Genomic DNA, 23,503 nt, shown 5'->3' with positions numbered 1-23,503 from the left:
GCTGTTGCCAGTTATCCCACCATAAACATCTGGGGGGGGGGGGGGGTCACCATTCAAATGGACCAGTCATATAAATGCCATCTTAACAAGAGCAGGTCAGAGCTGGGTATGGTGCAATGAGGGTCACAACCTGACATCCTACTGTCTGGATGAGTGCAGCTCTGACAGCTGTCAAGAAGATCAACACCATGGTGCTTATTGACCGATATCCAATCCATCACACTAGACATTCATTGCCTGCACCACCAATAAACTCTGTCTGCTATGTGTACCATCTACAAAATACATTTCAATGACTCGCCAAATCTACTCTGACAGCACCCACCAAGCCCACGATCTCTACCACTGAGAAGTAGAGGGCAGCAGGTGCATGGGAACACCAGATGACTAAAACTCAACTTGGTCTGAAATCCTGCAGATCTTATTCTGGTCTGTGCTCAGAAGCATCGCTCCTTGCCTTGACAAACTACCACTGGCTTTCTGTTCCCAAAGCATGGCAAGTTATGTTGGAGGCATGAGAAGTACTTTCTGAAAAAAAAATCCCCAGCTTGATCCTCCTTCATTTAAGCCTTTGTAATTGCAACTGAGTGAAACTAGATTTTTTTTTCCCAAATGGGCAAACACTACAATGAAATGGATGGCTTGTGGGAATTTGTGGTGTGAAGTCGAGAAAGGCAATTTCAGGGAGGGGACTCACCTTCAGTTTTGTCAGATCAAACAGAAGGTTTATTTCCTATGAAAGCATCATTCTAATGTTGTCGCTGGTCTCGTGGTGTTACCTTCAATTTCAAAATGGTCTCCTTTCTTCTTGCCCAGGGTATCGTAGGAAAGTAATTCTGCTGTTAAAGGCAATTACAAACATCACAGCATTGGATTCTGTGCTGTGTATCTAGGGAACCCAAAGCCTGGGTTTAATTTCTCTCTTTTTAGCTCATTTCTTTCCCAGCGTGAACAGTGAATGATGATGAACATTAATGATCCTTAAACTGCTCTGCAGCCTCTTCAGAGATACTACCTTTATCCTGCTTGCCTATGTAGTTCAGGCTAGAGGTGGGTCTTTCACAAGCAGTGGTTGCCCATCAATGGAAACTCACTGCAGAAACCCTCTGAAAGTTCTGCACTTGAACCAATAAAAGATGCCTCTGAGGTATCCAGAAACTCACAATTAAAAGTCGATTTTTTTTCCCATAAGGAACACATATAGCCATAATCCAAGAGTGACCCCTCCTTTGCTGATCTTTAAATATGGCCTTGGCATCTCTCCAATTTTCAGTCACAAGAGTGTAAAACCATGTTGTACGTGTGATCTCAGTGCAGTTCTCTTTGCCCTTTATTTTAATTTGTGGTCCTATATGCAGTGCTCTCTGGGGAGCACATGAGTGAATATTTGCCCTGATATAATCAGCAATAGCGTTAATCCTGTCTCTGCAAAACTTCTGTTCCCCAGTGCTCAAACTTCTGATAGCAACGTCTGATAGCAATGAAGTAAGGACAACATGTACGTTGATGGCACAAACCAATTTTCTGACTGTTACTTTGATTAAAATGTCGTTCTTTGACTTCCCAACTGACAATCCAATCTGACATCAAAGAAAAGATTTAACCCTGCTGAGCCAATGCAAACTCAACACGGGGGCAGTTGAAATCACAAACTCAAATCACTTGCATGTTAACAGATGCAATGATCCTGCAGGCTACACTCTTGTCCTACTTTACTGAGCAGTCAAGAAAGACAACAACTGGCAGTCCTCTTTTGTGAGGAACCTCAGTAAGTGCACTTCACACAAGGGTTGTGCAAGTCTGGAAATTCACCCCTCCCCCACTACTCTCTATAACTTTCAAGCCGAAAATTGATCGATATTCTGTTAAGTAAGGATATTTGGAAAAAAAATGAATAGCAGAACTGAATGGCCTTCTCTTGTTTCTATGATCCTATAAGCTTCTTATAGTGAATTTGTTTTTAAAACATCTTTGATGTTATACTTCATGATTGAAGAAATAATAAACAGAAGAAGGGGTGTTATAAAAACTACAGATATACACAATTTCCTGTTTCCTTCCTGGGTTTGTAAGCACGAAGCAAAGCAAATAGTTTTAAATTCAATTAAATGAATTGGATGAGCTTGATGTGATATCTGCCCTTCTCAGTGCCCACCATTTCAGCACGCACAGCAACCCACATAATTGGATCCTGATGGTGCCTAGTTGCATCAGTAAATTGCAATCATCCATGGTTAGGCATGGCATAAATATATACACTTCAGCAATTTACTGCATGCATAGCATTATTGATGCTCTTTGTATCTTAAAGTTATACATATAGCCAAATTGCCAAATCAAAATGACACCTCCTGCTCTGGAAACATATGTGGGTGGGTGCTACAATGCATGGGGCAGTATATGATTGACCTCACCAGTGACCCCAATGGGTGCTTGGTAGTGCCTTGAAAATTAGGAGGACAATGCAACTTGTGACATAGCACAGATAAATAATTGGCTGTTCCTGCAGGCTTTCATAAATGATTCAACATAATCATTTCACATTATTTTCTTTATTAAAATTTTACAAAGTTTTTTTTCCAACTTCAATAGCATTTTACGTTTGGTTCGAGATAATCAGGTTAGATCAGTGGAGATAATTGGCCTCGAGAGGAGTGACGTCTATGGAGACAGTTGGAGGCTATCAAGGGGATGGTGTTGATGGTGGGCTGAGGTTACTATCCAGATGAGTGGAACTTTGAGGAGGAGATTAGACAGGGAGTTCGGGAGATAATTGAGGCTGGAGGACATGGGGAGAGAGTGGGGGAGTGGTGAAGTAATCACTAACCATATAAAGCTACCTGAAAAAAACAGATAACTTTGACTTCGCAACTGTAGGGTCAGACCTGTTAATTTACACATGCAGATCTTGACTGTCCAATTAAAGCCTTCTTCAGTTGTAGACTGAAGAACAGCACAAAATCAGGTCCTTCAGTCCGGCTTGTCCATGCCAACCAAGATGCCTGTCAATGCTAGTCCCATTTTCTATCTCTCTATTCTTTTCCTATCATGTACCTAGCCAAATACTTTTTAAACACTGTACTTGTACCTGCCTCTACTACCTCCTCTGGCACCATGGTCCATATACCCACCACCTTCTGTGTGAAAAACTTGCCCTTCAGATCTCCTTTAAATATTTCCCTCTTATGTTAAACCTATGTCCTCTAGTTTTAGACTCCCTTACCTTTGGAAAAAGAATGTAACTATCAACTTGATTTCAGGAAGGGGGGCAGTGCACATGCTCCTGTTTACATTAATGGTACTGAGGTCAAGAGAGTTGAAAGCTTCAAGTTCCTCAGAGTGAACATCACCAATAGCCTGTCCTGGTCCAACCACATAGATGCCATGGCCAAGAAAGCTCACCAGCGCCTCTACTTCCTCAGGTGTCTAAAGAAATTTGGTATATCCCCTTTGACCCTCACCAATTTTTATAGATGAACCATAGAAAGCATACCATCCTGGTACATCACAGCTTGGTATGACAACTGCTCTGCCCGTGACCACAAGAAACTACAGAGAGCTGTGGACACAGCTCAGCACATCACGGAAAACAGCCTCCCCTTTGGTCTACACTTCCCGCTGCCTCAGTAAAGCAGCCAACATAATCAAAGACTCCACCCACCCTAGACATTCTGTCTTCTCCCCCCTCCATTCGGGCAGAAGATACAAGAGCCTGAAAGCATGTATCACCAGGCTCAAGGACAGCTTCTATCCTGCTGTTATAAGACTATTGAACAGTGCTCTAGTATGATAAAATGGCTTCTTGACCTCACAATCCACCTTGTTATGGCCTTGCATCTTATTGTCTGCCTGCACTGCATCTTCTCTGTAACTGTAATACTTTATTCTGCATTCTGTTATTGTTTTCCCTTGTACTACCTCAATGCACTGTTGTAATGAAATGATTTGTATGAATGGCATGCAAAACAAAGTTTTTCACTGTACTCGGTACGTGACAATAATAAACCAATTTACAAATTTACCTATCTATGCCCCTCATAATTTTATAAACCTCTATAAGGTCATGCCTCAGCCTCCTGCGCTCCAGTGAGAACAATCCCAGTCTATTCCAATCTCTCCTTGTAACTGAAGCCCTCCATTCCAGGCTACATCCTAGTGAATCTTTTCTGCATTTTTTCTAACACTACCACACACAATATTCCGAGTGTGGTCCAACCAATATCTTGTACAGCTGCAACATGATATCCCAACTCTTATACTCAATACTCCTGCCTATAAAGGCAAGCAAGCTAAGTGTCTTCTTTACTACCCTATCCACCTGTGTCACCGTTTTCAGGGAGCTATGAACTTGCATCCCAAGGTCCCTCTATGCACCAACGGCACTAGAAGAGTTGCTGAGGACCGCACCATTCAAGATCCTCGAGAAGAATTTTCTGACATACAGTAAACACACAGCATTCTCCATACATAGCTACGTCATAGGGATGGAAGGCAGGATTGAAAATTCATCTTCAAAAGAATTCCATTGTGCCCTGCCTAAAAATGTTTATCGGCCATAGAATTATTGAATCCTAGAAATTTGCAGCACAGAGAAGCTCTTGACAAATCAAAACTAATTTTCATCCTTTGTTTTACCGGAATCATGAATCTATATACAGCAAATAATAGTCTGTGCCTTGAAATATTTTTTGCTTTGTATGCCATGTATATTGAGCCATGACATTAAAATTAAATTTTGCAATGTAACATGTCATACAACCCACTGTAAATACAGAGACCTACAGAATCATTGAGCAAAAGGTCACAATGGGAGTTATTATGCATCCCTTTACTGCAAAACAGTGTTTCATCATTACTGCATTGTGTAATTATTTCAACGGTGATAAATTATATTCAGTATAATCCTGTTCAGTCATGGACAGCCAGACTTCTAATTTCACATTCAAGGTATGAGGAGGTGAAGGAAGATCAATGAGCCATCACATTGTTGATATTATAAATGTACTGTCATGTTTAGAGTTTTTAATGGAGAAAAGACACATTTTCAAAGAGAAGAGGATGTATTGCAGGCTGAAGAGATCTGGGGCTGCATCAGTCAGCAGCCCTCATTCAGAGTGTGTTTGGAGAGCAGTGATTGCGGGAGTGCACTGGAAGGTATCGAATTGGAAGAGGATTCTGTGCTGGATTCATTCCGGTCTACAATTCCATGCCATCATTCTAAAATGAGATGAATTGTTGAAACCCATTAGGCATTGGAGCTTCATTAATGCTCCAGTTTCAATGGAAAAGTAGCCAGGCTAGTAAGTGATATTTGTGCTCATGTCAATCTATGTCTCTGTGAAATTGGAAGAAAGGAACCTCAGTGACTGCAGGTGTCATAAAATAGTATTGTACGTTTACACATTTGACCGAATTGAATTGATTAATGTTTGGTGATTCCACAGAGAACCCCCATCTGTCAGTCGTTCAGTTCCAAGCATGTTTCAGGCTTCCACCTGACCTCACACTGTTCTGGTGGGTTCATCACTGATGCGCTGAGAAATGTACTTCACACACAGCCCCTCAGCTAACACCAGGGCTGGGACAGCTTACAAACAAGGACCCCATTAATTTAAAAATATTACCCTTTTAATTATTTGTTTGCACTTTCAAAATGTTTTAAATTACTTTTTCATTTATATACAATTTATTTTTTCATTCTCTAAGTGCATCTATCAGAGACACTTAAAAACAGTTTGAAAGCTCTTGACAGCAACAGGCCGTCAAAGTCTACCAGGGTATTCCACAGAGGGGCATCAGGATGCAAAGTGTGAGGTCAAATATGCCACTTAGAACCTGGTTCACATCACCAGACATCTTTCAGGTATGAAGAGTTAGCTTTTCCAGTCCTCTGCATCAAGGAAAAGAAAGTCCGGCAAATGGGATCTACGGATAGCATCTAGATTTTACTCTTTTCTTCTGCAGGATATTTTTTACATGATCTTCAAATTGCTAATGCTTTCTCTTAAAAAGTGATAGTGGGTCATACTTTGTGGATTCCAGTATGCTGGCCATACTCCTGCATAATACCACTGTGCTTACCTGGGACATGAGGTGCACAACCTGCATCCATGCTGCACGCGCACTGGGGCACACTGCAAATACTAGGCAATTTGCCTGTTTCTAGAACAACATAAGGTGGATTCATGATTTGATCATTAAATCTCTGAAATGGTTCTCTGCTGCAGCATATTTTGTGGAACCAAAGAACTAACTGGAATCCAAAGCCTCCTGCTGACTCACCTTTCCTAAATCAAGCAATGTATGGATAAGTCAACATTCTCTCATAAAGAGGAATGAAATTGGAATAAAGAGAGCACTGAAGTGATAAATGGAAATGTGATCATTGGACAATTAGTCTTAATTAACCGAGTTTGAACTGATGCACTGATAGGGCTTTATGAATAGTGGATTAATTCAATGGCTTGTTCGAACAATGCTCACCAGTTTAAGGTGCTGACCAACCTTTCTCCAATCTTTGTTATTTGTGAATGCAACAATATTTTTGAACAGCAAACTAAATTGTCTTTAAATTATACATAATAGGATTATTTAAAACAGGTTACTATGTGGTGGGCGCTGCCTGTCACCAAAGATCCTCACTGTTTTCTCACCATCTCCATGGAAATGATGCATTTAAGTGTTTGCTGTCATAACTAAGGTGATGAGTAAATCATTACCTAAAGTGATTGTTCAAAGTGCATGACAATTATATCAAACTAAAAGTACTGGAAGTATACAAGAGGTCTGCCAATTATAAATGCAACTGTGGGAAACCAGGAATTATAGATCAATTAGCATCACATCTGTAGTCAGGAAATTACTAAGGTCTGCAGAAGAGCTTGAAATTTTTCAACTATCAGAGATCCAGCATGGATTTTATAAGGTAGATCATACTTGATGAACCTGAAGGGTCTTTTTAAAGAGCCATTTAAGTAAGTGAATTGGAGAATGACTGTGGAGGCTACAAGTGTCTATTTCGATATTAGATAAAGTTTCTCATGAATGTTCATTTAGCAAAAGTGAAATTGAAGGCAGATTATTGACTTGGTTAAGAAATTGATTAAGCATCAGGAAACTGTAAAAATAATGAACGGATACACAGATTGGCAGGATGTGACAGGAAGTTTATGGTTATGAATAGGATAGTGGGAATAAAAGGTCACATTTTAAGCAGTGTAGGTGGGAGCATTAAATTACAAAGATATTGATAGATGAAACAAATGGCCAAAACTATACCAAAATGGGTTTCAAGGGGATAGACGAATGTACTTCCAAAATGCAAAAGAAAGCTAGAAGCAGTAAATGTCAGAGAAGCTTAGAGGGTTTGTGTGCATAAATTGTAGAAGAAAATAATCAAATATAGAATAGAATTCTGGCTCTTTACCTTGAGTTCAGGAGGAAAGAAATTATGGTGCAACAATACAAAAACCTGGTTAGACTACACCTGGAGTACCGGACTAAACACCTTAGGAAGGATGTATTTGGCCTGGAGGGAGTATACTTTGTTTATTTTCTCTCTCTTAACAACCATCATCACCCTATCAACGAGGTGGATTCACCAACAGCTTATCGATATGGTGACTGAGGCCTCACCCTTCCAGAGATATTCGCTTGGTCCTATCCATCCATCCTTGGCTCTTACTGCAGCTTAAGTCGATCTTGCTTTCTCTCTTACCCAATTCATTCAAAGGGTCTTTGACCTGAAACAAGAACTCTGCTTCCCTTTTCACAGAAGCTGCCTGACCTGCTGTGAGTTTCCAGTTTAGTGATTTTTCTAGTTTATTGATTTTATTTCAGATTTCCAACACCTGAAGTTTTTTTTGATTTTCAATAACTGAGGGGAGGGTGAGATTTTCTGACGACCAGTGAGTGGCCCTTGCTGCAGCCTCTTTCTTGCAGTGGGCTTCTGGGCACAGTCTTCGCCCAGCCGAGCAAAGAGTCCTAGCACAGTGCAAGTCCTTGCCAAGCACAAGTAACATGCTCCACCATGTTTTACCCGGATGGCCATCTCTAGGGTCACTGACTGTCTTTAACACTCACAGACTTTCAAAAGTGCTCAGCCACTATTGGAAAATAAAAATACTGCTAAACAATTCAAACGTCTAAGGAAGTCTGCACTCACATCTGCTCACCCCACTGGACTCCCAAGGAACACCTTGGGTATTCCAAGGGTGGAGCTTATCTGGAGCAGAGGACTGGAGTTCATCATGTGCTGAGGAGTCCAGAGGTTCAGAGTCAAGTGTAATGGCATACAGATCAATAACCCACTAAAATTTCTAATGGTATCATCTGGCTATTCTTTCTAGCTCATTGGGATTACTGCTTTCTGTTTTACTGTAGCACTGTCTTTCCCCTCCAGTGTGATCCACTCTCAATTCCTGAAATCCAAAGGATACAGTTTTGAGAAAATTTGATTCACAACTGATTCAATCATCTATCATTAAAATTGGTTGGATCAGATCAAGCCCTTACAGACCACATTCTACTTTGCCAAAACTGCACGTGGCTTCAGGATCATCCTGGAAATTAAACCCCTTAATTCCATTTTTACGGATTTACATAGCCAGAACTTCTCAAACCACGGGGCAGGAAGGGAAACCAATTTATGGGGTGGAGGAGTATTGCAATTAGTAGAGCCACTGCCTCACAATGCTGGAGACCCAGGTTCAATCCTACCCTCCAGTCCTCTCTGTGTGGAGTTTGCACGTCCTCCCTGTAACCTTGTGGGTTTCCTCTCACATCCCAAAGATGTGTGGGTAGGTAGGTTAATTGGCCACTGTAAATTGCTCCTTGTGGGCTGGTGTGTGGCAGAATGTGGTTGGGGAGAATAAAATGGAGTGGTGTAGGATTAGTGTAAATGGGTACCTGATAAGTAGGTATGAACTTGATTCTATGACTCAATGATTCCATGGCCAGTATCTTGGAATTTTCACAGGACCCATCTTGGCCCATTGTCTTCCTCATTTACTTACTGCCTTGTGGCAACATCTGCCTAGATGGTGATAACTCCCAGCTCTACCTTTCTGCCAATTTCTTTGAAAGCTCCACTGCTTCTGTGTGTGATGCTTATATGATATCCAGTCTTGGATGATCTTCAGTTTTCTCTTTTGCCACTGGTATCACTTGTCTCTATGGGCAGTGTCTGATGCCAAAACAAGCTCTTGGCATTCTATTCAAACCAAGTCGAGTTACCAATGCCAGATACTCTCTAATTAACAAGAATGGCTATTCCAGCTCTACACCAATCACCTCCATTTACTTGGCACTGAATCTCTTGTCTTTCTCAGACCTGACCGTTCCAGTGCTTTTTCTGGTCAGCTTCCCATCCTTCACAATCAGCAAAGTTCAAGTCATTCACATTTATTTTGGCCATACCTTATCCTGCTCATTGACCATCTCTGTTCATATAACCTACATTGGCTCCTAATTTCTTAGTTCTTCAAATTTAAAGTTCCCAAAATCATTTTGATTAACTCCTTAGCCTTGCCACTCCCTGTATTTGAAGTCCACTAAGGCTTTACCATGTCTCTTTAAATTTCCAATTTCTTTAACCCTGGTCTTCTGTGTAGCACTCATCTCCTGCTTTTCTTCCACCACTGGTGGACAAAGATCTAGGTTTGACCATTTGGAATGCCCTCTCTGAATCTCTCCACCTCTCCACTAACATTCCTTGCCTGAAGGTTTGCCTTAAAAATTGACCCTTAGGTTGCACTCCTCTCCCTGCCCACCTTAAACACCTATAGCTCTTTCGCAGCATGCAAAGGAGCAGGAGGAACTCATTGGTCAGGCAGCTTCTGTGGAGGGAAATGGACAGTCGATGTTTTGGGTCGAGATCCTTCATCAGGATTCAGCAGGAGTCCTGATGAAGGGTCTCGACCCGAAACATCAACTGTCCTTTTCCCTCCACAGATGCTGCCTGACCCACTGAGTTCCTCCTGTTCCTTTGTGTGTTGCTCCTGATTTCTAGCATCTGCAGTCTCTTGTGTCTACAGCTCTTTATTTGTTTATGTCCAACTACTCAGCTGGGAAGCACCTTTGGATGTGTAATGCTTACCTAAGACTGCATGTCAGATGAGCAAGAGAGGTAGTTGGACAGATGAAATGTGTGGTAGAAGATTAGAAGGAAGTGTCATCAACGTATGTATGTCCAAAATTCTCGCTAAGGAGCGATATGTAGATGAGGAAAAGAATAGGGCTAAGAGTGGGTCCTTGACAGATTCTGGTGTAATAGCATGAGAAGTCAGCAGCATGATAGTCTGCATACCACTGTTGTAATTTCTACTTATTTAAAAATAAATTCTGAATCTGTTTGCCTTTCAGTTTGCTCCCTGTGGTACAAGTTATGGACTTTTCCATTTAAGAAATGGGTGGACGAGCTGCTGTCAGGCTTTTGCCTACAATATAATTGTGCTAGTCTCTGGGAACTCACTGAGAATGGTCTGATGATGATCCTCTGGTTTTGCCTTCCCTTTGGGCAAGATGACAGCCTCACCTCACTCAGTCTGTGCCCACAACAAAGTGACGGATAGCTGGTGTGAGGAATAGCATCTCTCAGAGCAACACATCAGCATTTAGTTTCTCTTATTAATAAGCTCCTTGCAAAGACTGTGTCATGTCTTTGAATGAGCCATACAGAGCTATAGATATAACAGGCCTTTATTTAGTATAACAAGCAGGCATGAAGAGGAGACCTGGTAGAAGAATCTCCTCGGAAAATCTCCAGGAAGAATTTCCATGAACACAAAGTACATTGAGTTTTTATTCTCTTTAAGAACAACAGTAACAACAGGTGATTGAATATAATTTCTATAGTTACAATTACGCAGTTTATTTCAACATTTTAGGTGTAGACAATGGTTCAATGGAATTACATATTTACAAGGGAGTACATGACTGACAAGACCATCAAACACCTTTGTTGAGACAAAGTACATCAGGATTCTAAAAGCTTCTGAGGACAAAAACCCCAGACACTGAAAATTAGTGTTATGAGGGCTTTAATCAAACCAGGCATCAGACATCTATAGCTGAGATATTTTGCACCACTGTGATGGAGATCAGGCTTAGGGTTCGGTAGACAAACACCCTGCTTTTTCACTGACAGACAAATATGCCTATTAACATGTCTTTTTGACAAAATAGCTAGTTCTGGAATCTTCCCTGATCTCCATCATAGTGGTGCAAAATATCTCAGCTATAGATGTCTGATGTCTGGTTTGATATAGGCCAATTAACAGACCTCTTTAGTCTGTATGTTTGGTCGATGTATATGAGAATGTCTCATGGTTATGTCAGTTTCCAAAGCACATCTCTTAAGCAGCCCCCTGCTGTGAACCAGTAGCTTGCTCTCTTCACAGACAGTATTGTTTATTCATTCAGGTGAAGACTGGTTCTTGTTTGTATTACTGGCTCCTACACACACGTATCTTAATTAAAGTTGCTTCACAATCCCTAACAGATTGTATTTCACCACCCCTCTGTGAAACCATTAAATGTAACATGTTGATGTAAATCACTTCATCTTGAATGAATGGAAACCATCAGCCATTTATGGGACTTGGGATCCCTGAAGCCCAACCAACTCATTTCTTTCACCTGAGGGAGAATGGAATGACTCTGATAATACCAATGATACAATGTAATGAAGGCAGCAACATTTATGAAATGATGCCCTCATTTTACAGAGGTACTAAATGGTGCTCAAAGGACTGATTAAATGAAAGCTTTTATTTGAGCGAAATATTCTGTAAATCTCATCCTTATGATCATAAAATTAACAGTGTTCATTCTATTGCTGGTGACAGATGATGATTTCAATGTCTTACTGCTCATAGAGATAAATATTTGCCACATTTTTGATGACTACCCGAGGAAATACATCTAATGTCCACCACTAATTTGTGTCTTTCAGCTGATAGACCACCAGCTCCTGTCAATGTCACTGTCAGTCACCTGAAGGCCAACTCAGCCAGTGTGTCCTGGGATGTTCCTGAAGGAGATGTTATCATTGGTTATGCAATATCACAACTGGTAATGCTGCACAATCTCATTTCATTTCTTGGTTGCTGTTTATAAAATCTTGGCAGACTCCATTACTTGCTGCTTAATGCAGTTTTGCTCAGCAAGTGTCAGTTTTCATTGAAATCAATGTCTGACCAGTTAAATCCACTGCTAAAAGATAACAATTACAAATCTTGTGATCCAGGAGTTGTGAGTGGTCATTTGAACAGCAGGATTTTTGCTGCAAGCTGAAGTCTTAGAGGGATAAATACTTGTGCAGTTTTCTATTTTCATATCAAAGGAATGTGGTTCCCTTCAATTTATTAAAGCTCATATTTTAAATGATATTAAAATGAAAATTCTGCCACTTTGACATATAAGACCTCATGCTGAAGCTGAGCTTCTATTGGATTTGATTCCACCTCCGCAATGTGTGAATTTCCACAGGGTTCTTCAGATCTCCTGCCACAACTTCATGGGGAGATCAGCAGAACCCTGGGGGATATGGAATGAATGACTAGAAATGGCCACTTATGAGGTTTCTACTGATCTCCTGCCAGAGTGCCACTGCAGGAAACTGAATGAGAAATGAACTCCCAGCAGTGAGGGGGCTAAATTTCCTTGGAAGCACACTTCTGAAAACAACATTGACCTTTTGTACACTGTTACATTTTGGGGACTTTTGACCATATTTCGAGTAGTTTTTGGGAAGTGGTTATTTTCTATGTAATGTTTCAAAGCACACTGTATTATTTCATTTTTTAAAGCATGAGCTTAATATGAAACTGTAGATAGTTAAGATGCTGATGAGCTTGCTTTAACGACTTTGCTCATAGTGTGTAAGTAATGAGTGATTGGGTAGAGTTTATTGGTAATCTCACAGATGGCTGGTGCCCATTGGGGACTGGTAAGCCTTCTTTTTCCAGCTGAGATAAAACAAGGATTAAAACACACAGACAGAGATAGGTAACAAACCTTACTGAAATATGAAGACAGTCACATTTGCTAAAGAGAAAGTCATGAGGATTTCCACCAAAGAGGATAGAATTGCTAGAGGATAGTAGATGTCTTCTTGTCTGAGTCAGGCAAGATGATCGAACACTGTAAGCTGGTGTTCTTTTTGTATTAGAATGTGAAGATAAGTTGTAGCAATTAAATTACCTTATTATTGTTCAAAACAATTTCGCTGTGAAACAAAATAGCTTGGTCCTGCATTTCTCGTATAATAATAGAAAAACACAGTAAATATTCAGCAGGTGAGGGAGCTTCTGTGGAGAGTGAAACAGAGTTAATGTTTCCATTTGATCATGATTCAACAGAACTAAGTGAAAAGAGCACAGGGAATTATGTGATAGGGCGGAGACAAGTTGACATTTTAAATTTCTAACTTTTCCCAGTTCTGCATGAAAGGTCAGCACTTGAAACATTAACTCAGTTTCACTCACCAAAGATGCTGTCTGACCTACTGAGTATTTCCAGTTGTCCGTCTTTTATTTCAGATTGCCAGCATCCCCAGTTTTTGCCCTTCATTCCTGGCTGTATCGTAACAACAGTTTGCACCATCAGCTGAAGAAATATCAGTGCAATTGAAATAAATATTCAGTTGAGACCACAAGAGAATCTGATTGTTATAGGGCTGAGTTATGCTACCATGAAAGTAGATTAGTGGCAAGGGAATGAATGCCTCACTGCCGAACCTAAGATGTGCCCAAATTTGTAATGCACATTGTTTAGTTATTTGCTGTTAATTCAAATGAGTGTTGGCTGGACTTTTAATGCCTTCAAGAAAGAAATACAGAAAGACTCACCTTTCAGAATATCCTAAGGCACTTTGAAGTCAATTAAGTACTTTTGAAGTATACAGCATGGTTGTAATGTGGAAAATGTGGCAGTCAATTTGTGCATATCATACCCACAAACATCAATAACCAGGAAATCTGTTGCTTTTTTCCCAGTGATGTTTTCTGATGAGGTAAATATTGGCTCTGACACCAGGGATAGCTCTCTTACTTTTCTTCAAAGTAGTGTGATCTTTTATGTTCACCTGAGGACTCGGTACCTGGTAATTACTACTCGGTAATCACTATCAGCAGGGTCTGACCCAGGTCTTTGTAATTTTAGTTTGTTTAAAGACAGGAAGGTTTAGCTAACAAATAGTTAGTAGCACAGAATCCAGTTCCATGAAGTACTATCCTGCAGCATATGAAACTCAGGACAAGTGGGAGAATTTTGTGAAGAGGTGCTACGCTGATCTTGGTTGTATTGGTTTATTATTGGTTTATTATTGTCACTTGTACCAAGATGCAGTGAAAAGCTTTTGTTTGCATGCCATCCAGACAGATCATGCCACACATAAGTGCATCAGGGTAGTAAAAAGAAAACGGAATGCAGAATATGGTGTTGCAGCTACAGGGAAAGTGCAATGCAGGTAAACAATATAAAGTGCAAGGGCCACAATGAGGTAGATTGGGAGATCAAGAGTTCATCTTTAGAGTATGAAAGGTCCATTCAAGAGTCTGATAACAGAGGGCTAGCAGTTGTTCTTGAGTCTGATGGTATGTGCTTTCAAGCTTTTGTATCCTCTGTCCGATGGAAGAGGAGAGAGGAGAGAATGACTGGGGTGGGTGGGTCCTTGATTATGTTGGCTGCTTTCCCAAGGCAGCAGTAGTGTAGACAGAGTCAATAGAGGGGAGGCTGGTTTGTGTTATGGTCTGGGCTGCATTCACAACTTTCCACCATTTCTTGTGGTCTTGGCTAGACCAGTTGCCATAGCAAGCTGTGAATCATCCAGATAAGATATTTTCTATGGTGCATCTGTAAAAATTGCTAAGAGTCCTTGGGGATGTGCCGAATTTCCTTAGCCTTCTGAAGAAGTAAAGGCATTGGTGTGCTTTTTTGAGTGTGTTTATGCTTATTGAGGTAATCTAATAAATAGGAACATGGCACAGCACCTCAGACCTTTGGTAGGCAAATTTTATGCCCTATGTGTCCCGTGTCCCCAACAACCTCAGGTGTCAGAACATGCACATACCCATGTACATTGTACCATGATACTAAGGTTGGGCTGACCTTGGTTCTGGAGTGGAGGAAATGTAGATTGAATACTTCCCCATTTATCTATATAATCAATAAAGCCTGGTTCTGGAGTGGAGGAAATGTAGATTGAATACTTCCCCATTTATCTATATAATCAATAAAGCAGAGGAGGGTCAGCCTAAACACTAATACACAAGTGTCTGGAGTTGGACTTGAACCTGGAACATGTTGTCTCGGAAGCAAGTCTGGCGCAATGAGCCATGGCTGACTCTTGGAAGACTATGTCAAGATAGGTAACTTCTGCTCTTCCTTTTGCAGAATCATTCTCTTTTGTTGATCAAACAAAAAAATCCATTCATTGTTATCATGGCCTGCCCTCAGAATCGATACCTGCACAGCAGGTAGTGTAACTGTGTCACACCTCCAGTGACCAAGGTTTAAGTCTAACCTGTCATTTTATCTAGTGAGAGACTCAGTGGCCCTGCCTCCATTCAGGTCAGAATTAAAGTAGTACTCCGTTGTCCGCCTTGAACCTGAAATTGCATACTTCAAGAAGGATCTCATTAATTTCAAGGAGCTACCTCTGCCACTTGCCCAAAAGAGCAGGATAAAATTGGAAAGAGTTGGAATAAATTGGTCCTTCTCAAGTTGTCAGTCAGGGCCGAGTGGGGTACAGAAGGATCAATGCTCAGGCCCCAATTTTTCATGAGTTAAATTGACGATTTGTCTAAGGGAACTAAGTATACCATTTCTAAGTTCGCTGATGACTTGAATCTAAGTTTGTATGGATGAGGATACAGAGAAGGGGGTATGGAAAACTAAATGATTGAGCAACAGCACAGCTAGTCGAATACAATATGGAAATATATGAAATTATCCACTGCAGTAGAAAAAAGCAGAAATGCTTTCAAACGGTGGAAGATTGAGAAATAGAGTCATGAAGTCATAGAGAGACATTCGAGATAGAAACAGGCCCTTCGACCCACTGAGTCTGTGCCGACCATCAACCATCCATGTTGATGTTCAGTGGGACCTAAGTGCCCTTGTACACAAGTCACTGAAAGCTAATGTACAAGTACAGCAAGCAGATAGGAAGACATATTGGTGTTGGCCTTTATGCAAGGGGATTTGAATCCATTGAATTCCTATTAGAATTACAAAGGGCCTTGGTGAATCCACACCTGGAATATTGTGTACAGTTTTGGTCTCCTCACCTAATGAACCTCTATACTTGTTATAGAAGGAGTACAATGACTGTTTCTTGGTTTGGGGGACTATTGTTTGAGGAAAGATCTAAAGAGTTTATAAGAATGAAATGTGAACATAAAGAAACATAAGGACTCTGGAAAGTCTTTCCCTTGGCTAAGGTGTCTGGAATTAGGTATTGCTGCCTCAAAATAAAGGGTAGGCCATTTAGGACTGAGATGAGGAGATGTTTCTTCACTCAGTGTTGAATCTTTGGAATTACCTACCCTATGGGGCTTTAGAGCTTAGTTACTTATCACATTCAAAACAGAGATTGATAAACTTCTGGATATTAAAGGAATCAAGGAATATGGGGATAAGACAGGAAAATGGTATTGAGGTACAATACCAGCCATAATCTTGATGAATGGTACAGCAAGCTCAAAGGTTTGAATGTCTACTCCTGCTAGCACTTTGTTTTATGTTCTTCTGTTCTCATTTGCTTACAATATAGGAGAAAGCTGTCTCTCTCAGTTGTGCTTGCCAGCTACATTCTCTGCCTCCACTCTTGATTCAATGCATGACTGTTACAACCAGTGATGATTTTTCAAATGTTTTAAAACTAAAGTGTTGACTTTGATTTCAGATAGGGATCAGGGAAATGGAGGCTGAAGTGGGTAGGTGACTACCCACTTCTCCATAGTGTGAGGCCAGGATAATATGAGGCCATAATATGAAGTTCCAACACAGGCTCCTGCCTGAAGCCAATAGGTATTCCCCACTGGCTGGGTCCAAAATTGATGAGTGTGTTAGGGGTGGGTGATGGGTCAGGCTATATTAATAGGAAACAGGAAGGTGGTCTTGATAAATTAAGAAAAGATTAGTGCTAGATTGGGAAAGGCTGGAAAGTTCTCATTTGGGGAGGAGGGAAGGGGAGACTGAAGGTGGCTGTCCTGGTCCTTTTGTCTAACAGCTTGCAAAGGCCCAGATTCTCCCTGTCAGCAGTAACGTCACAATTGGACCCATGCAAGTAAATTAAGTCCCCTGCTCCTCTGATGTGGGTGACCTTCTTGAGCTTGAAGACAGTTATACAAAAAAGGTGTCAGGTGTGAATGGTTCTACATGCAGCACAATCCTCGGCCTCTGTAGGTCATTCAAACTAGAGTTCAAGTATCTTTCTATCATCTGATGTCCAGCTGATGTGAGCCCACTTCGCTGCTGCTGTCAGCAGTGAGGAGCTCCACAATGCACCCTTCAGTCTCCCAATGCACTGCAGCAGCCTGCCATTAACTCCAGCTTCTGCTTTAACCACCTGCTGTTGCTGGTTTGTAGTCAATTCCTCACAGTGTCAATCCTCTTCATTCTGTTTTACCAATACAGACCTGAATGATATCATTTTATCTGTCTATTTCTGTAAATACATTAGTATTTTACCGTGGCTTATTTACTATTTCTGACCTTATGGATCCATCCAGAGCTCAGGAACAGATTCTTTAAATAGTGGGGAAAATATTTTTTCATCTAAAGTGCTGTGGAATCAGATTAATTTACTTTGATAGGATAAACCAGCTTCTGCCCATGGTAACAATTTTCTGCTGTGTGGCTATATAACACTGTGAGTATTGCTACTGTAAATTATTGCTTTAATAAATAGGATAGGGGAGGGAGAGGCAAACCTTTTTTAGATTTGTTGGTAACACTGAACAGATCACTAGTGTAATTTATCATTTAATGCTATCCTATTATGAAATGACTGCAGATATGATAATCAGAGTAACATTCCAGCACTAAGTATAGTGGGTATTTGAATAATTTTACTCATTTCCTTCTCTTTCCTACTTACCTTTTGATCCTTTCTTTCCATGGTTGCTGATTAGAAATATAAATAATAAACTGACTTTCTGCTACCTCAGCCAGAAAAGAGACACCAGAAAAGACCTTGGCTAATCTCAGCTGGCAGTAATCCCCACAGTGCACCAACAGAATGATCCCCCTCCATTCTTAAACACCCTCATTAGTAATTCTGAATCAGTCACGCACACCTCAACAATGGAAATATATCCAATGCCATCAATGCCTCCAGATCAAAGTTTTCATTATCTGTCAATGCCATTATAAAACATGAGCAGAAGAAATGATTATGGGCACACAGAATATCATTCTCAATCAGAAAAATATAGTTAGCTTTAAAATATTGCACAATATTAATGGCACAGATACAGCTTTAATATACTTTCTTCATTTAACCCAATCAATATTGACTTGATAGAGGTATACAAGATGATAAGAGGCATAGATTGAGTGGACAGTCAGAGACTTTTTCCCAGGGCGACAATGGCTAACACGAGGGAACATAATTTTAAGGTGATTGGAGGAAGGTATAAGGGGGATGTCAGGGATAAGTTTTTTACACAGAGAGTGGTGGGTGCGTGGAACGCACTGCCAGCAGAGGTTGTGGGGGCAGATACATTCGGGGGCTTTTAAGAGACTCTTAGATAGACATATGAATGATAGAGAAATGGGGGGTGATGTGGGAGGGAAGGGTTAGATAGATCTTAGAGCAGGATAAAATGTCGGCACAACGTTGTGGGCTGAAGGGCCTGTACTGTGCTGTAGTGTTCTAATATAGCCATATAAACAGTTTTCTTTGTGTATTGGTCCAGTTTCCCTTTGAATTACTGAGACCACTGAGTACAGTAAGGGCAACAGAACTAAACAACATTCTGATGGAAGTACTAAAGATATGCTCCAGAAATAGACACACCTGTAGCCAAGCAGTTTCAGCACATCCTCCACCTGATAATTTGGAAAATTACTTAAATATGTCCTTTCCACAAAATGTAGAACAAATCCAGTTTGACTATCAACCAATCAATCCACTCTTGATCATCAGGAAAGTGATGAAAAGTGTCATCAACAGTGTTATCGAGCTGTACCTACTGATAATTTGTTCACCAAGGCCTAGTTTCGGTTTTGCTGGGATCTGCTTGAGCCCCAGCTGGTCTATATCAATGACTTAATTGAGAGGATGAAGTACAACATACCCAGGTTTACTGATGATACAAAGCTGGGAGCATGCAGAGAGACTTCAGGGAGACAAAGGCAGATTAAGTAAATGGGCAAGAACATGAAAAATGAAATATAATGTGCAAAGATGTATGGTGGAGCACTTTGGTAGAAGAAGTAGAATCACAGAGTTTCCTTTTAAATGGTGAGAAATTGAAAGGCATTTTGTTAAAAGAAAGTTGTGTGTTCTCATACAGGATTCACTGAAAGTTAATATGTAGTCAACAAGCAGTTAGGAAGACAAATTGCATGATGTTGTCCTTTAGTGCAAGAGGATATGACTACAAGAGTATTGATGACTCACTGCCATGATAGAAATGCCATGATGAGGCCAGATTTGGAATACTATTCACAGGTCTGATGCCCCTAAAGAAGGATCTATTTGTGGTTAAGGGGGTGAAGGGAAGATTCATCAGATTGATTCTTGGGATGGTGGGCTTGTCATATGAGAAGAGATTAAACAGACTGGGCCCATACCCTCTTGATTTTAGGAAAATGAGAGATGAATTCATTCCTACAGGTCTTGATACAGTAGATGTGGAGTTGATATTTCCCCTGGCTGGGGTGTCAAAGTCTCAGAATAAGGGATTGGCCATTCAAGATCGAGAAACTTCTTTACTGAGAATGGCCAGAAGCAGAGAATACGATCAGCAGAAAGTTTTCTTAAGAATTTGAGAAGCTTTCCTGCTCCTTCCAGCCCACAGTGCTTTAAAAAACACTTACAGACTGAATATCTCAATCATTTTAAATGCCTAATTAGATCACTCCTTGATCTTTTAACCTCAAAGGAATAGAAGCTAAATTGTGCAACCTGTGCTCAAAATGTAATCATCTATGTCCCAGTAGAATTCTGCTGAAATGCACTGTATCCCTTCCAAATCTTCTCTGAGGGACTCTCACCCATACTGAGCTAGGTACTTTAAACTTTATTTACACAGCACGGTAACAGACTCTTACAACCCACCACCCATTTAAACCCATGTTAACCTACCCGTACGTCTTTGGAATATGGGAGGATTAATGCTTGGATTTTCTATGATTTGTGTTTAAAGGTGTTCAGACAAGCATTATTTTTGTATATTTCCCTTTGCACATTCACCTACAGTTGGGAGGAAAGGTAGTCCAACCTACCAACCTATCCAGATAATAACCTTAGTAGCCATTTATGATCATTGTTAGAGGTCTATCCATCAAAGGGAGAGCAAACTGGTAGCTAGGCCAAGAATTGAATATTTCACTTTGATAAATAGTTTTGAGTGATTAATTGCTGTATTCATCAAAACTTATTACATATATAAAGGTAGCGGTGTACCATCTTTTGTTGGTTAGTTTCACTAGCGTACTAGTATAATTCAGCATTTGGATACCTGAATTCAATGAAAGATCTGTGAGAGCAGTACTCTTAAGGCTGTGAGTAACACTACAATCTATTCATGCCTTGTCAGCAGAAACATGATTGTATTCATATCCTTTGGACAAATGTTTGCATGAACTCTGAAAATTGGTAACAACTTGTTTCTAAAATCAACAGCACGATTTCAAAAATTCAATTCATAAGGATCCAGGTTATTGTCATCAATTTTTGACTTTTTGCCCAGAGCTTAAAATATTCCATGCTTATGTTGTTTCAAAAATGTCAGATGCTCACTTAAGGTCAATTTGAGTTTGTGCAGTATCGCAATGATCTGATAGTCATACCACACAGTTCACAGCTCTGTCAGATACTGGCAGATGTGGCATATATCACACTCTGAAGCAGCAACAACACCAGCAGACCTTTAATTGAGTAACCTTGGGAATGATCATTTTTCAGGATATCATGTAAATGATCTAAAAGTAAGTGGGAACCTTCAGTGTGGAAATGGGGATTATCAACTTGTTGACCTGTCTACTATATCTAATCATACAAGGAATGAAGTTAGTATGGCAGGTATCATTTGTTCTGTATGTGGGCTGATCAAGATTCAATGCAAATAAAGCATCACCTGTACAAATGGAGACTGAAGGCCAATACTCCACAGGCCTGTTTGATTGCTGTTGCATTGATGCATTTGCTTTTAGTGATTTAGGTGTTTAGACACTATATCTCTTAGTGTAGATAGTTCTGCTATAACGTGATGTTACTTCCCTAAGAAACCTCACATTATAGAAAGTTGTGATATAGCAGAACAGGCTGTAGTTGCTGGCAAAGCATAGATTTAAACAAGTTTTCATGTCATGGTCGTCTTATAACCAATGAGGCCCGTGTTATGCAAATAGTGGTCCTAATCCATCAGTCGAATTCATGTCATGGAAACAATTCACATATGGAAACATGCGTTATAGCAGAACTACTTGCGGAAGTAACTGATTAAGAAAATATTTACAACAAGTACTAAGGAGGCAGAAAAACAATCAAGAATCCAAGAAGGCTGGGCTCAGGGGTGTCTCACTGAATTTAATACTGCAACCCTTTTGTTTTGTTCCCCCGCCCTCTACTACCCTTGCCTACCAAACTAACTGGCTGACCTGGAGGAAGAATCAGCAGCAAAAGGACACAGATAAAAAAAACCTTTGCCTTTTTTTTTACCTGAGAATCCAGGAGGGGAACAGATCAATAGCTAGGTTCGGAGGAGGCAAGGCCTCAATGTGGAGGGGTTTGGTGGAGGGTCAGGAAGAGGTTGGTGATTGGAACAGCAAAGAGCTATCTCATGAGACTTGGAAGGGACAGGTCCTGCCCTTCTTCCCCTGCAAGAACACCCAAATAGGCGGTTACCATTTGGGGCTGGCATCTCCTGTCTGCCTTTCACTACTGGATTTTCTGGGAAACCCATGCAGCAGCAGTGAATATCAAACCAGTCTTTCAATTGCAGCATTGGAGCCATTTTAAGTATGTTAGTGAAGCGTCCTGTCATTCCAAGTGGGACACTCTTGTGATCAGCTGTGAAAAGGCTGTGAATACATGTACAATATGCTAGTGCATACATCTTCTATATTTGAATCTTTAATCCTTTCCTCCCACCCATCAGACTCTGATACAGACCACACTACTTCCCCTAAAATGATGAATCATTGCTTGGTCCTTAAGCACTGAGCCCATGAATTAGGCTGCACAGCACCTGATTTCCAGTCATTAGACTGCATCCTAAGCTTTAACATATAGTATCAGTGATCCCGAGTTTCCCCAACTGCCTAAAAATATATTTAAGCAGATCTTTACAACTGTAAATATTATGTCCAGCACATGTTTGAGAGCCCTGCTTGAGATAGTTAGTTCCAGGGAAGCCAGGCCACAATTAATACAGTGAATATATAAATCAAGTGTGGAACTGGCAAGATCAGGGGTGCTCCAACCAATTCCCGATTGGTGTCAATCACCCACTGCCATCCCACTCCTCTTTGCCCAGCTGCCATCCCTCTCCTCATTTGCCTGAGAGTTGACACTAAATTCTTTTTGGCCCAATTTTCATTCATTCCACGCTGGCTGGATAACTGTTGTATTTATTGTAGCTCCAAGGAAATGAGGACTGAAGCCCAATTTCAGGGCTATCACTCAGGAGCAAGACTCATACTCTGCAGTCCTCCTTCCCAAAGGTGGGCGCCCACGAAACTGCAGACCTTATTTTAATCCTCCTCCTTTCTTAATTAACAGAATATGCATGATAATTAGGTTAATTTCTGAAACTTTCTTGCTTGGATGTCTTAAATGGGAATTCTAGGCCTTTATTAGGCAAACCTTGCCATCGGATTGCTGTAGTCTGTCATTAATTAAAATCTGGTAAAATGACTCTTTATATAAAAAGTGAATTGAATTTTAATCATTGTCACAAATTTATTTATCATCAGCTAATCTTTCAATTGCTGTTTGATGCAGCGAAAAGATGGTCAAATGCAAAGGTCAATCCGTGAAGTGAATACAACAAACCGAGCATGTGTGCTGTGGGATTTAGAGGAAGACACGGAGTACGTGATCCAAGTTCAATCAATTGGTCTGAATGGGGAAAGCCGGGCCAGCAAGCGTGTCCAATTCAGAACTCTAAAGGAAACTGATTGGGTGCCATCAAATAGCTCGAACAAAGGTGAGATCTCTTAATTTATTATTTACTCTGGCTTTGTGCCATGTACGTTAATGGTCTCTGGCAAGCTATTAGTTATACGCAAGGGAGCATCCTAATAGTGCAGCTATCTGAACATT

General features: G+C 40.6%; 1 protein-coding gene across 3 annotated transcripts in view; it reads left to right on the top strand.

Moving 5' to 3' along the window:
- Positions 1-23,503, top strand: part of LOC127575291 (fibronectin type III domain-containing protein 4-like) — a 169,116-nt gene that overhangs the window by 52,772 nt on the left and 92,841 nt on the right. For 2 of the 3 annotated variants that reach the window (XM_052025057.1, XM_052025056.1), the window contains exon 2: positions 23,183-23,387. In XM_052025057.1, coding sequence (XP_051881017.1) covers positions 23,198-23,387 — 190 coding nt within the window. In that variant the 5' untranslated portion in view covers positions 23,183-23,197. Of the gene's footprint in view, positions 1-11,953; positions 12,073-23,182; positions 23,388-23,503 lie in introns of all 3 variants that reach the window. The other variant, XM_052025055.1, reaches the window with a different exon arrangement.

This window comes from Pristis pectinata, chromosome 10, assembly GCF_009764475.1.
Source record: "Pristis pectinata isolate sPriPec2 chromosome 10, sPriPec2.1.pri, whole genome shotgun sequence".
Classification (NCBI taxonomy): Eukaryota; Metazoa; Chordata; class Chondrichthyes; order Rhinopristiformes; family Pristidae; genus Pristis; species Pristis pectinata.
The sequence above is the reverse complement of the archived record's forward strand: the minus strand, read 5'-3'. Positions and strand labels throughout refer to the sequence as shown.